Source organism: Bemisia tabaci, chromosome 9, assembly GCF_918797505.1.
Source record: "Bemisia tabaci chromosome 9, PGI_BMITA_v3".
NCBI lineage: Eukaryota > Metazoa > Arthropoda > Insecta > Hemiptera > Aleyrodidae > Bemisia > Bemisia tabaci.
In genome coordinates, this window is record NC_092801.1 from 42,574,252 (window position 1) to 42,590,565 (window position 16,314).

Below are 16,314 nucleotides of genomic sequence, written 5' to 3' on the forward strand. Positions count from 1 at the left end.
TATGTCAGCCAAGCGACGAATTGTCACCCGAGAGGCTTTTGCTCTTGATATGATCTATAGTGTCTAAAAGTTTCAATGAAAAGTGTGTATAATTATCCTCAAAAATGAATATTTTCTGTGAGTAACTTTGGCAGCATTCGAATAATCAAACGGCTTTTTTCCTCAGCACGGCAGTATGATGAAAGAACTTAGAAAATAACTTGAATATCAATGGTCAACGATTCATTTCGTCACTGGTTATGATCAGCTGGACGTGTCGATCGCCAAAGTACGAAACCACGTAACTCCATTCTGCCGTGCTAAGGAAAAACGCCGTATGAACCTCCAGACATTGCCAAATTTCCCTCGATAAAAACCGAAGTTACCGGGAAAATTGCGAATATTACTTTCCTAAAATTTCTGACAATTCTGTACGCAATTTAATCCAAAATAGCTAAACAATTCACGGAAAAATATGCAGGAATGTGGTCAAAAATACATGTTTTATCGAAGGAAATTTGACAACTCTCAAATGTTCATACGGCGTTCTTCCTTAGCAGGGCAGCATTGTGGTGTTTCAAAGTTTCGGCCCATATTTTCTTTTTTCAAGGAGACCAAGCCAACTGTATCACTCGGCATCCACACAGAATATTCTGCTGACAGAGAGGAAAAATCAAGGAAGTTTTCAAGTAATTACGCTGACTAATTTTTTTAAAAAAAATAAAATGGAGTAAAGTTTGATAGGAAGTTTGCGACGTCGCAACGTGGTTTCGCACTTTGGACATCGATATTTTGAGCTGTCATGATTTTATTACGTATCAAAGCTTTCACTGTCAAATCAAAGCTGAGAACAAGGCGCATAAGAGCAATTTTTGAAAAAATTGAGAGTTTAATGATTTCAAGTACGACTAGTCTTAATGCATATTCTGTGAAAAATTCGCTCCCATATTTAAACTTTTAAGGTTCAAAAATTCAGTTTGAAGTAGCTCTCCGCCATAAGGATCCATATAATTTTGAAACTTCAAACACGTATTTCTCGAAACTGCAAAAACTACTTTTATGCACCTTGTCTAACAAGCCCCTCAATTATTTTAGCATTCCGGTAATGTAGTGAAGTATCAATCCTGGATCGGTGCCCGCATTCCATGACTGTCAAAAAATCCAGGATCCGGAACTTTTTTGTACCAATCTCTCCCACTCCATGGCCGTCAAAAGTTCCGGGAAAGTTCCAGAAAATGCAAAAGATTCGAAACGTTTCGGGAATATCAAAAGTTCCGGGAAAAATTCAGGAAAATCTCAAAAGTTCCGAAATTCGGTACCACTGGGGGAGCACTGTTCTCGATGAAGGTGTTATGAAAATATTTACTCCCAAAATTTCAAATGCTCGTCAGTTTTAATTTTAAATTTAAGAAAAGTAATGGACCACTAGACACGGTACGAATTTCAGCATTCTAATTCTTGTTTCTCAGCCAAAATTCCACGTAGAACACGAGGCGCACAAAGAAAATTACCGAAATCCTTACGAAGATATTTAATGATTCTTGATGCGTGAATTCAAACCATCCGCTCATGAAAACTCAATGCTCTACGTGATTCACATCGTGCGCTAAACGTTATCATGAAAGTCTCTGCGATATAATATTATGGCGCCCTCGATCTTGACGCTTCGGCTCAGCTATAGCAAATTGCTTATATATGTAGTTTGAACAAAACATGGTGAGAAATGAACATTGCTCGATTGAGAAGCTTGCCGAAGCCGTTGTAGTGCGCGATGTGACTCACGTAGAACTTTGAGTTTCTTGTAAGCGGGCAGTTCAAATTCCTCGTAATCAATGTGTAATAAAAACGTTAATATCTTCGTAAAGAGTAATTTTCGTTGTGTGAATCGTGTTTTACGTGAAATTCTGGTTAAGAAACAAGTATCAGGTTGCTTAAATTCGCATCTTTTCTATAGAGTCCCTTTATGCCCAGAGTTAAGACAACACTTTTGGTTGGGCTGAAAGTGGCCTAAAAAAAATCCAATTCTGATTGGTTCTCGCTCATGGAGGCCGAAACGAGTGCACCAAGATGGCGGGTACCTCGAATGTGAACAAGAATGATGAAAATATTACCTAATTGTGGTTTATCAAGAGTAAATTGTTATTTCCATCGGTCCAAAATGAAAATAGATTAAGAAATTATTCACAGACCAATCTCATTTTCTGATTAACTGATCAATTTGTTGATGTTGTTGTTTTTGTGTGACAGACATTGCAGGATTCCTGATCCTTATCCCTCAATATCGTTCGTTTGGGTGCACTCGTTTCGGCCTCCATGGCCAGCCAAGGCCGGCTGCCAGTCAGCTGATAATCGAGTTTTCTTAACTCTGGGTATAAAGGGACTCTACTTTTCTAGTGGTCCATTTTAAGAAGCGAATTCTCGCGATCGAATATTATTCACCGTTGAATGATATTCGACGATTGTGCATTTTTTCAATGATATTCGACTTCTTCGTTGGTCTCACCAGAGACCGTTGAAATCCATCAATTTGAAATTTCGAATTCACCTCGGGACTTGAATTCGATTTTTGAATTGATGCAATCGATGTCAGAAACTTCATCTCTCACCAAAATTTTTGTTCTGTCATCTCTTTCTGTTGTTGTGTTTTGTCAATTCAAGTCTGGTGTTTTCGCAATTTCTGTGTTTTAGTGTTTCGTGTTTTCTTATTTTCTTCTTAATTTCATTTAGGAAAAAAATCTGAGCTCTGATTGGCTCCTGACATCACCGATCATCGGCATCACTCAGCACTGATCAATTCGTTTGATGAATGACATTCGATCGCGAAAATTCGCTTAAGATCTTATCTAAAGGTACCTGAATGGCTTTGGGGACATGATCGCCCTCCAATATCCGGAAGCCGTCCTTCCCGGCGGAGTACTTGACGCTGATGGTTTTGCCGTTGGGGTCGACGTAGGAGTAGGCGCCGGTCCGGCTGCCATCTGGGTGGATCTTCTCGCCCTGTTTGAGCCCGTTGTCCGAGGCGAAGGCGAAGTTGAAGTCCCCGTTGTTGCTCAGCGCCTGTTTGTGCATGAGGATGAGCGGCACTTTTTGCGGCGCCCCTTTCGGCGCCCCCGAATACTCGTCGTACTCCAACCCCCGCGCCCCTTGCACCCGCCACGCCACTCCTGCCCACAACACGATCGCCTGCACCAGGTCAAGACAAACCAATGAGCTAATTGAATTCAAGCGAAGGGTTTACCGAAACAGCCCAAGTAGCACAGTGCAACGAAAAGATTGAAATTAAATTGCGATTTGATTTCAATAAAATTGTAATTTTTTAACCATTAAATTGCATATTTTTACATCGTTTAGTCGATTTATGCCGATTTTAAACAATCAAAAAAATGAGCTTCATGTGTCAGAATGATAGGCAATATGCAATGCAACAAAAAATTGCAAATTATTTTAATTTTACTGCAATAAGTTTTAATAAATGAGGCCCCTTCAAATAGGAGATAGGCAACGTATACAACACTCCGTGGGATTGCAATAATTTTACTATGAAATTGCTACTTATTGCAGTCTGTGCTACTTGGGAGGGTGACAAAATTTCATAATAAATAAAATCTTGAGATTTTACGTGAAATATTTCATGAGATTTAAAAAATATGTATAGAAGATATTGAAAAATACCGGATTCTTTCCATGTTTCGCAAAATATAAAAACTGTGACTTTCTTCTATTTCTGTGCGTTTGAGTGCGGGTTGCATGCTCTATCCCCCAAAAAGATGAAATATTCTACAGCCCCGTGAATTTCGTGGAATATTTCACTGAAATTTCCAATCTTTCTTGCGTTTCATACCACCCAGTGGCGAAACGCCTTCAATTTTAGCGTATCGACGGTGTAAAAAATTGAAAGCACGAGGGTTTGCTTGTTTTTTTGTTTTTTGTTTGGTCCAACGGAGAATTATATATAATTGAGATCTTTTCTTTGGTAATAATGAGAGAGCGTCAATTCCATGAGACAAAATTCACTAAAACTCTCTACACCTCTTTAGTGCAACAGGACTTAATTATCTTTCAAGAAATTCCCACCTTGTTATACCTGAACCGGATAAACATTTTGATTTGCCACAGCTAAAGGCTCTTAGATTTTGCATGTGTGCGATAAGTATCTTGATTTATTTTGCGATCTTAACTCTTGGTATGAAGGGACTCTTAATTTTGCGAGGAAAGCTCCGTACTTTTCAAGGATGTCTGTTATTCTTAATATATAGGAGCGCCTTCATTTTCGCCGTTATTTCAAGTGCCACGCCGCGGCACGCTGAGCGGGCGACCAGCGTGGAACGCGCATCGGCGCCTTCAAACCTAAGTGGATACTTCTAACATTGCGCAATGCGTGTAGTATCCACTTAGGTTTGTAGGCGCCGCCCCGCTCTGTTTGGCTTTAATATTTAAACTTGCAGAAGCCGCGTTTTTAAACTCATGATTTCGAAATGTTTTCACACTCTACATGGATTTTTCTTATTTAAATTGATGGAAAAAAATATATGAATCAAATGAGAATATCGACGGTGTAAGTCGCCAATCACATGACTCTGTTTACGACGTCGCAAACTTCCTGTCGTACCCACTTTCTTTTTCAAACGGAAAACTTCTCAGCGGCAATTCTTTAGATCTACCGTGATTTTTCTTCTCTGTGCGAAGAAAATTCTGCAAAGGAATGATATCAATTTGTTCTGCCTTAAGAAATGACATAGAGGCGGAGATTTTCAGACACTGCAAACGAGATATGTGATTGCGGACTTACGCCGTCGGTATGCAGCACGCATGATCTTTGAGCAGGTATAGTTGCATTCAGTCCACTCAGGTACTATCATTGATGCTACGAAATGAAAGGATTAACCAGTCAGTCTAGCTACGTTTCACACCGCATTTTTGCTATTAGAGGTGGGAAGCCTCAAAAAAGCTTCCTCGTGAATGGGCGTTTATAGTTAGATACATAAACTAAGATCTTGTGCTAGGATCTAATCGTAGGCTTGAAAATATAGATTAAATTATAATAGGTATTTCATACAAAATTCAGTGTAAATATAAAATGTATGAACAGAAGTAGATTTAAATTAAAGTAGAAAAAAAATGTGAAAAAAAATAAATAAATGGACGTATTTCTGCCAAACGAAACTATAGACGAGTGAGAAAGATGGGGTGTGCTATAGAGTGGTACATGAGAAACAACGTAAAAGTTGGCATAATTTCCTTTGGAGAGATGGAAATGCGGGATTTTACATTCTGTCGAGCGGAACTAAGTGCCAACTGAATGCGGCCCTCATGCGCCATGGGCATGAGGTAAGAGCGTTAAGGACAGGGCTCATGAGTTAATGCCGACCACGCGGAGCCGCGGCGAGGGCCTCGTTGCCGCCAGTAGCGTGGCGTGAATAATCGATTATCGATATCTCGTCATTTGAAGCTATGGTAAAGAATCGATTACTAAGGTGTTGGCTGCGAACACCCTGATAATCGATCTTTTTTCATAGGTTTAAATGGCACAACAATCGATATATCCCAATTCACGCCACGCCACTGGTTGCCGCTGACGTCACTGGCGCTTTATAATTCCCATTCATTCTTACGGCCCGAGAACTGACAAGCACACCTCTGATTTCCCACCTGTCTCTGGTTCCATTTGGCAGAAATACGTCCAAAAGCGGTAAAAATCTTTTCAATCTTTGCGTAGTCTTATTGTTAGTTTATTTGCGGTGTTTCCTCTCTGACCAGTTAAAATGCAGTCTGTAAGAGAATTGGATTGCGTTTTGCAAAAAGGAACTACTAGCATTGCAATGATGCTAAGATTGGGCAACTCTATCTTTTGCAATAAAATTGCGGAAATCGTGAAAAACTATGAAATTTAGATGGTAATTTTTGTCTTAAATTTACAGTTTTTAGCGAGTAAAATAGAAACTGTTGATGGATAATGGGGGTTTTCCTCCAAGACAAAAGAAGTTGCACAATCTTAGCAACATTGCAATGCTAGTGGTTCCTTTTTGCAAAATGCAATCCAATTCATGTAAAGAAAGTTGCGATATCTTGGTTAATATGACCCCGTTTTTAGTTCATTATGATTTCCATGAAGTTCAACACCAGTGATATTTGACAACACTGGATGATTTTCTTTGATTTTTCTCGATTGCTCATTGATCGGGTGTTAAGAGGTACTTGAATAAGGGCAATGGGAATAATGTTCACTCTGCAACGCCACGCCGTGTTATTAGTTGTGCGTGACATAATTTCGCCGATTCGCGCGCGAAAAATGAGAGTCCAAAAGTGCTGTCGTATTACGCATCGTCACACTGACAATAAAGCAGTCGCCCTATAGTCACTTATAGTCATAGTTTAAAATTTTTTACTAATCTATAATCTTAAATTATCAAAACCTCCTATGATTCCTCCCCCTGTCGGCCTCCTATGATGTGGATTGCATTTTGCAAAAAGGAATCACTAGCATTGCAATGTTGCTAAGATTGTGCAACTTCTTTTGTCTTGGAGGAAAAACCCGATTATCCCTTAATAGTTTCTATTTTACTCGCTAAAAACTGTAAATTTAAGACAATAATTACCATCTAAATTTCATAGTTTTTCACGATTTCCGCAATTTAATTGCAAAGGATGAAGTTGCAGAATCTTAGAATCATTGCAATGCTAGTGGTTCCTTTTTGCAAAATGCAATCCATGTAGTGGTTGAAGCGCTGGCCCTATAATCAGGAGGTCTCGGGTTCGATTCCCGGACAGGCGACCCAAGTTTGATGGTCTCAAACAATGGTTGCCTGGGGCAGCGCAGGATTATTACTTGTGAGATACTTGAAGTATTAAAATAAAAAAACAACAACACCATGATGCCTGTGATTAGCGAGATTGACCCATTGTTATCAGTCCTGAATATACAGGCTTATTTTTGGTTTTATACATGATCCCATCAGATTCCGGTTCAGATGCTGGTGATGAAAGCAATGCTCTGAATTTTACTTATATCTCGAAATTTTATCGAAACTTTACGCCTCAAACAAAATAATGGTTTCCTTCAAATTGTATTCCTTTTTTCCTCAAACGGAATCATTTTACATTCAGACTCGGAATTATTTTTTCTTAAAACAAAAACAAATATGTGTGAGGTGAAGAGAGACATTTTTAAAGTTTGAGTTTTACCTAGTATCAGTTTTAGTGCTCCCAAAAATTACCATTTCCTCCTAAAAAAGCTAAAATGAGTATATCTAAAATTGACTCCATTTCTTTAGAAATCATTACTGGAGGATCTGTTTTGTTACAGAATAAAATTGTTTTCCTTTAAAGAGGAAATAGACAGTGCTGAATAGCTGTGTTCTGAGCAACGGCAATTGAAGTGCATTTCAAATCACGCTCGCGTGAATGAATTTGCCTACTCCAGCAGTTGAAGGAGTTTTTAGGACCTTAGAACAGGCGCTAGTAGACGTGATTGATTCGACATGGCCAAAGTGAGTGGTTAAGTGCACGGGTACATTTTTCTCTTTCTGTCATCTGAGTGCCGACTAAATCACTTTCTTCAAATAAATTAAAGTCTTCCGGGATTTCCTTTTAACAAGTTCTTCAATTTTTCTACGAAAGAATAAATTGAATTAATGTAGCATAAATTACTAATACTCGTATGTTACCTACAAAATATCACATTTTAACCAATTCGAAATCAAATAATATTTATCTATAATATGCGATTGAGTAAGTTGCGCTGTTCACAGAATCGTGTTTCAATGATTTAGATTAGCTTAAAATAGTAAGATCTGCTCAAACAGCAACTTCCGACGCTCAATATTAACGGAAACATTCCGCTTTGAAAAACTCGATTTATGACGTCATCTTTCGCTGTAGTGACAGTGACACCCTTGGTTCCTTTCACCTTGCTTTCATTAGTTAGTATGACACACATTTGCACTGGTCGTTCATCGTGAAATTCGAACGAAAGCAAGGTGGAAGAAACCAAGGGCCTCACCACTACACCGCGGTGGATGAAATAAAAAACCCAACTTTTCAAAGGGCTAAATCTCGGTTAATATTAAACGTAGAAAGTTGCTGTTGGGACAGAACTTATTATTTTTAGCTAATCTACAAGAATCATACACCAAAACATGATTCAATGACCAGCGCAACTGACCCATTGTCACACCACCAAAATAAATCTAAAACAAAACCTGTAACGTTTCAAGCATGTCACAATGGTGGGTACAAGAATCGTAGACACAAGTCGATCGAAAAACGAAAACACAATTCAATCGACATAGATTAGATCGAAACTCTTTCGATCGACACAAATCAAACGACATTTTTTTTCATCGACATACTTTCCATCGAAATATTATTTGATCGATATAGTTTTTATCGACGTATTTTTAATCGACATATATTCGATCGACAAAGATTCGATCGAAATTGTTTCGTTCAAAAATTTAAATGTAAAATCCTTAAACAAAAATCACTTTTACGTCGACATAGTTTCGATCGACGTCGCGGTTCACTCGACATAGTTCAATCGAAAAATAGAAACGCAATGGGTCACTAAACCATGAACGAATTTTGACTTGCAAATATAGTTTACTGAAGGAAAATGACGCTTAGAACACGATGCACACATTAAAAACGCGAACAAGTAACTCATTAACCGAGAAATGCGCAGTTCAAATCGCTCAACTTATACGCAAAGAGGTTGTTCCAAAAACGCCGATTTTGGCCCCCCCCTGGATTCGGCCCAAACTTTGCTCAGATGTTGTACTAAGTGTCCCCGACGCTTGGGCAAAATTTCAGCCCCCTCGGATAATTAGGGGGGAGGGGGCAGGGGGGCAAAGTTGCAATTTTTTTAAAACTTTAAAAATCGATATCTCGCGAACGGTTTGAGTGTAAGTGTTGCGGTTTGCGCTAAAAAACGTTAACAAATATTCTCTACAAGAATATTAATGCAGTTTGCAAGGTTGCGTAATTTATCGCGGTCATAAATCGATTTTTTCGATTTTGAAGGTTCGACTTTTTTTCGTTTTTCGTCTCTCCTCTCCAGGCGATCGTTGCTACGTGAATGAAAACCGGTTGAGGTGATTCTCCATGAAATTCTGCATCTGCTACACTTTGTTTGACCTTGGGGAAACGATTCGTTCGTGAGTTATAGCGATTTTTCTGCGCGTCACCGGTTACGCGCGGGCGGCATATCGGCGGCGCTCCATCCCGCACGGGCGAGGCAGAGGTTGTTTCACCGCTAGGGCCTTGTATTCATGCTGTAGGCTGTAATTATCGATATTTTCTCCTCCCCCCACCCTTCCCCTCCAATAAATATTGTTTTAATACTTCGTTATACAGGGTGTCCCAGACCATCCGTAACAGGTATTTTTCTCGGTTGGTTTAGGTAGTACGAAGTGGAGGACCGCGGGGATATATAGGGAATTGACCCCAAGGAATCCGAATTTCACGGTCCCGAAACCCTCCATGCCCCCCCTTGGGAGGTAGGTGCCCCCCTTGGGGTCATGATCCCAAAAGTCGGGAGACATTGTGCCTCCCCTTTTTACGCCCCGAGGGTGGCTAGGGGGGCCTCGGGACCATAAAAATCGGATTCCCTGGGGTCGATTACCCGGGAAATCATCTTTTTCCGGAGGGTCTACGTCAATTTGCGCCCAAAAATGATCTCTTCAAAACGGGGACATCGGCCTCCTCCATAATTTCCCTTTGGTCGAAAATTGACGTAGACCCTCCGGAAAAAGATGATTTCCCGGGTAATCGACCCCAGGGAATCCGATTTTTATGGTCCCGAGGCCCCCCTAGCCACCCTCGGGGCGTAAAAAGGGGAGGCACAATGTCTCCCGACTTTTGGGATCATGACCCCAAGGGGGGCACCTACCTCCCAAGGGGGGGCATGGGGGGTTTCGGGACCGTGAAATTCGGATTCCTTGGGGTCAATTCCCTATATATCCCCGCGGTCCTCCACTTCGTACTACCTAAACCAACCGAGAAAAATACCTGTTACGGATGGTCTGGGACACCCTGTATAACGAAGTATTAAAACAATATTTATTGGAGGGGAAGGGTGGGGGGAGGAGAAAATATCGATAATTACAGCCTACAGCATGAATACAAGGCCCTAGCGGTGAAACAACCTCTGCCTCGCCCGTGCGGGATGGAGCGCCGCCGATATGCCGCCCGCGCGTAACCGGTGACGCGCAGAAAAATCGCTATAACTCACGAACGAATCGTTTCCCCAAGGTCAAACAAAGTGTAGCAGATGCAGAATTTCATGGAGAATCACCTCAACCGGTTTTCATTCACGTAGCAACGATCGCCTGGAGAGGAGAGACGAAAAACGAAAAAAAGTCGAACCTTCAAAATCGAAAAAATCGATTTATGACCGCGATAAATTACGCAACCTTGCAAACTGCATTAATATTCTTGTAGAGAATATTTTTTAACGTTTTTTAGCGCAAACCGCAACACTTACACTCAAACCGTTCGCGAGATATCGATTTTTAAAGTTTTAAAAAAATTGCAACTTTGCCCCCCTGCCCCCTCCCCCCTAATTATCCGAGGGGGCTGAAATTTTGCCCAAGCGTCGGGGACACTTAGTACAACATCTGAGCAAAGTTTGGGCCGAATCCAGGGGGGGGCCAAAATCGGCGTTTTTGGAACAACCTCTTTAAAACGCCCCGGTTTCGCGCCGCGCCGAATGATGTCATCCGGCACCAATCAGAAGCGGCCACTGGTTTCCACGACTTCCGTCAAATTTCTATCTACTCTTCGTATATGAAAACAATACTAAAGTCGAAATTATATCTTTTGAATTCAAGACTTAAATCTCATTCATATGTTAGCTGTAATAAACGAGCAACAATTCCATATTGAAACACGTTTTATTTTAACAAACATCAAAGGAAAATGAGAGAAGATTGCGATATGACTACCGCAGTGCGTCAACACCGTCAGTTTCCCGCCATTCGGGTGCGTTTGAAATGTCTTGCAGTTTTTAGATTTTTCAAAAGCGGGTTTCTCCGCGATTTCGGCTCCATAAAAATGCGGAAAAATCACCACGTTATCTACTCACATTGTACTTTCAGACTATTCAATAAAATAAACAAGGTTTAGTGACCCATTCAACCGAAATCGATTCGATCGACACTTTTTCGATCGAAATTTTTATCATCGACAAATTTTCCATCGAACTTGTAATTATCGACAAAGTTTTTTTCAACAAATTTTCGATCGACATTGTTTGCATCAACACTTTTTCGCTCAAAAATATCAATTCAAAAACCTTGAAAAATAACCATTTGTACGTCGACGTTTGTTTCGATCGACGTCGGTTCACTGTGTGTTGTGGTACAGCCTTCCCCTTGCTTAAGTTGTTATTTTACACGGAGAAAAAAACTTCGTGCATGGGACCCGAAGTTGAGGTCAAATGGATCTCTGAAGTTTCCGGATCACGCATCCAAAACCTTGAGGTCGAGCTGCCGAAGTTCGGGTCAGACATCGAGGCACTTTGGTATGTACCGGAGTACTTCAGATGTCTGACCCGAACCTTTCGGTATATATCGAAGTACTTCAGGTGTGTCACCCAAACTTCGGCAGCTGGACCTCAAGTTTTTAGATACGTGATCTGAAAACTTCAGAGATCCATATGACATCAACTTTGGGTCCCACGCACGAAGTTTTTTTCTCCGTGCATTATGTGCGTTGGCTGATTAAGTTGTTCATCACCCCATGCTCACTCTATTGTGCTTGTTACACGCTCAAATTCCCATCGATTCCCGATCAAATGGTGACTGGTGCGCACCATCTGCCATCAAATTTCTGCGGCCTGCAAAAATTTGATGGTAGATGATGGAACTGTGGGGCTCATTCTTCATTTGATTTCCACACAACCGTGCTTAGTTCACGCTTATTTCAATCAACACGCTCTTTTAATTAATTTTACTCATCAATCCAGATAACTCTCAACCGCCATCTTGGTCATAGTTTTGATCGGAATTTGACGGAAATTTGAGCGTGTAACCAGGCTATAGAGCCTCTCAAGAGCTTTAACAATGATCGATGGTCCCTAATCCATAAGTTTCCGTTTTAAAAAGCACAATTCATGACCAGCGCAACACAAAACGGAGGGGGGGGGGTTCAAAGTGGGGCACGGTGCCCCCCTGGATCCGAACGGTGGCGGATATGAAAAGCGCGCGACCTTGAAACCGAGGGCGAGACAAGAGCGAGACGGTGCGGTGCATCTCGTGACCGAGGCGCTAATGAGCGTGATCACCCACTGACAACCATTCATCGCTTCGACTCCCATCGTCCATCATTGACCATTCACCGTCCATCGTTTGATTTGATTATCGTCCGGCGTCTCGTCGCGGATTTGCACGAACGCACGTGCGCCCGCGGAAGTGCTGCATCCTGCACCTTGCAATTTACTCCGCGTCTCGTGCAGATTTAAGATGCTCGATTAGATAACGCGTCCTCTTCCTCTCTATGTACCACTCTCCTTCTCGATGGCTCGATAAACGCCGTTGAATGCAGTTTTTACACATTTTAGGATGGATCTTCAGCTTTTGCGCAATGCATTCTGAGTATGGTCGATGTACATAGGTTGTCCAAAAAGTAATGCAATGATAGACTTTCAAAGCTAACGGAAAATGGTAAAAAAAATCAACGTACATACGTATGCGTGTAGACAGAGTGAAACCCGATAAATGAGCTCTTTTGGTCAAAAATTGACCGAGATATGACGTTTCTCCCGCGGCATGTTACAACCTACGTATCTCGAGTGTTAACCCTTTGGTGAATTATCTTGGGAAAATCTAAATTTCAGTCTGTAGATAAATCATTGAAGGGTCTTCGTACCAAAAATCATCCTCCAAAATCTTAAAATAAAGTCAAAAGTACTGTTTCCATTTTGCAACCATTTTCAATGTATCGATATTGATGGTTAATTGGAAACAGTACTTTTGACTTTGTTTTAAGATTTTGGAGGATGATTTTCGGCACGAACACTCTTCAATAATTTACCTAAAGTATTATCTAATTTATCAAAACTTTCATATTTAGTCGAAATCTTTTATCACAGAAATGGAGCATAGCAAATTACTACAGGCAAACTGCCTTGCAACTTTTGACTAAAAATTACCCTCTTGACTCTTGTGAATGGGTAAAATTTGTCGCAACCACGCAGTTTTTCCTCAAACCGAATTCTAGTATATATCGTTATTCTGTCGAAACTTTTCATGGAAAAGGTAATGGATAGGCGTGTGACGCTATTAGATAGGCATTTTCCGATTGAGTAATAAACTTCAGCGTAGTGAGCTGTTAAGAACTTCTGTCTTAGAATGAAGCCATTCAATTCCCTTTCGAAAATAAATGTGGAAATGATTGAGGAGACAAGTTGCAGATTTCAGTCGATTGCTGATCGAGTGACTGATTGTCCAATCGGCTGATTTACCGGTCGACGACGACAATTGCGGAGCTGATCGGTTTTCTGCGTGAGGCTTGACACTTTATTGACACTTCTTATGACTTATCTCGCTCGTTAACAGCAACGCCAGACCGTATTTCATTTTAGTACTGGTATTATGGAGGAATTATTGAGGTTTTTTGTTACGTGAAAAACACGTAAGAACGGGGAAAATGATTCAAAATTGATTGCTGTAAACGGATATCACTATATGATATGTCATCTATCTATATGAAAAGCTTAAAATATATATATTTTTTAAAAAAATAATTATAATAAATTAAAACAAGCAGTGAACTCCAACACAATGTGTTGATAAGGCGCGTCATTAACTCGCACATATCAACCCCTTTAGTTTTCATTTACAGAGATTTCAAAATAGGCAAGTAGCACAACAAGAGAATTCATACGATCCAACACTGAGAGGTCAACGACGCACTTTGACGAGATCGTGTATTGTGAATGTTAAAAGCCATTCGAACGAGTTTAAGTTTTTTGATCTGCCCCAAGCAAAACCTTATCAGATTCTTAAAGAAAAGTGCTGCGTAATAATTTAAGCGAAGAAAGAAAAAATTTTATCGAACTCCTGAAAGATAAAGTCGATTTAAAGGTATTTTGGGGCTAAAATACCCAAATCACCGGCATTATAAATCCCGTTATATTATTGAAAAGAAATTGACTCGATATAAATGCAATTGCATTAGATATGTCTTGATTTTGTTACTTTAAACGTATTTCCATGCAAAGAAGTTCAACCATGTCCATGCTTTATTCATTCATGAATTGAAAGTAAGCAATCTACATCCCGAATATCTTAAAAAATTGCAGAAACTTAATATACCAAGTCGATGCACCCACTCGTTGAATTTACCAACCAATTTCCTGAGTGCAAATATGTAACAATCAATATGCTATAGTCATTTTGGGTGCATTTACTTTTCATGAAACAATAATAATTTCAATCCCGAAAAACCATCAATTTTCCGTATAAAATCGAAAAAATCGAAATGTGTCGACTCCCTGACGTGAACATTGGATTCTACGTGTAAAAATACTCACGTATCGATATGCATATCAGAAAACCAGAACCAGAACAGACACCATGTGTAGACACAGTTAGCAGTCCGCGGCAACATCCATTCAACAGAATAATGGCAAAAATTAGATAGGATTTTAGCCGCTTTGCCCGCCTCTCCTCGTTATTTACAAACCGTTCCTATACTCATCTCAAAATTTTTCTCAGAGCTTTGTGTTATTATCAGCTTCCATTTAAATCCCGGTTCGATGACCGAATCGGCTGCCCAAAAAGCAAGCCATTTTTGAAAGGTTCTATGAGAAATTCGTGATATTATTGGCTCTCAGGAAATCACCCCATGGCTATAATTGGTGGTATAAATGTTTGAGTGCTTAAAATAATCGTATTCAAGAAACTAAGGCATTAAACTATGGAGTCAGTTTCTTTTTAATAATATAACGGGATTTACTACCGGTGATTTAGCTATTATAGCCCCAGAATACTTTTAAAGCGCCTTTACTTTCCAGAATCTTGACGGATTTTTTTTTAGCTTAAACGACTTAAGAGACACTGTAGTTAAAAAATATAAAGAATTTTCGATTTTGACAAAAAAAAATGTTCGTTCAGGCACACCGTGTATTGTATGGAGTACTGCTGCTATTCAAACCTTGTCTTCAGGTCAAAATTGTTACAAGGAAGCCCCTTGCAAGAGGCGAATTTTTTGTAATTTCTCCCAATTTTTTCTCCGTTATATAATTGAATTGCTTGTCAAATTCTGAGGTCAATTATATTTAATTGTAATTTATACATTTCTTTTTTTCCCTTCATTTTATTTTTTGTCTGGAGAAGTTTCGTTGATTTCTTCGGATTTCGAACACTGTAACTTCTCTTCTATTCGGCCGATTTTTATGAATGAGACCTCTTTTAATTCGTCTTTTAACGGAGAGTAAGGAGAAAATTGCTAAGTACACGCGAAACAATTTTTTTTGAAAATTGGACGAATCCTAGCGTGACGGTGAAATGGTTAATCAAGCGTAAAATCAAGGGTGAGGGTCCGGGTCGGGTCGCTCGGGAGGACAAAAGACACTGCCTCGGTGTCGGGACAGAGGTCCGGTGTGCGGGGAGGAGAAGGGTAAGTGGTTTTCTGTAAAAGCAAACTGATTTCTGTATGTGTTATGGTTAGCACATGGTCTAATGAGTTTTGAGGCTCATCACAGATTGCACTTACGTCTATCCTGCCTGGCCTTCGCTATCAGAGGAAAGGTACCAACTTTTGAAAAGCAAAACAGGAGTGTAGACATCTATCTATGCAACGTTTTAAACGAAACGAAGGAGTAAAATTCTCATTCTTAAAGTGCCGAACTGGTCAGTCATCCTCGAATCAGTTCGCTTGCTTCTGCTTATATATGCATATTTTAAATCAGCGCGTCGCACTATGGTCCACAGACTGGATTTAACGGAACTTTATTCGAAAATGCACTGCACCGTTATAAAATGTGTTGGATCTTATGTTTTTTGGGTCGCTGATTTCATTTTACATCTTAGTTTAACAAAATAGTAACATCCTGACCGAGAAACTTAACTTCAAATGTGATTTCTGGCGCTTTAAAGACTGAAGATTTTTTCCACCCTAATTTGACATGTATGAAAATAATAACAAAAGTGTCTCTCGGTCGAGATCAGATAATTCTCTTGTATTTTTAGGCGGTAAATCCGAATATGACCTCCGTCTTGGTCCATCGCCCTTAAATTTTCCGGAAAAGCCGATTTTACCCGGAAAAATGGACATTTTTGGTGTTTTTGCGACCGTTGACCTCTGCATAATGTAGGTAAAATTTTTTCCAGGCAC

The 16,314-nt window shown here is 40.0% G+C and overlaps 1 protein-coding gene across 1 annotated transcript in view; it reads right to left on the reverse strand.

Moving 5' to 3' along the window:
* Nucleotides 1–16,314, reverse strand: part of LOC109041548 (uncharacterized) — a 36,364-nt gene that overhangs the window by 4,481 nt on the left and 15,569 nt on the right. The window contains exon 2 of the mRNA XM_019057932.2: nucleotides 2,833–3,162. Within this exon, the coding sequence (XP_018913477.2) occupies nucleotides 2,833–3,162 (330 nt within the window). The remainder of the gene's footprint in view (nucleotides 1–2,832; nucleotides 3,163–16,314) is intronic.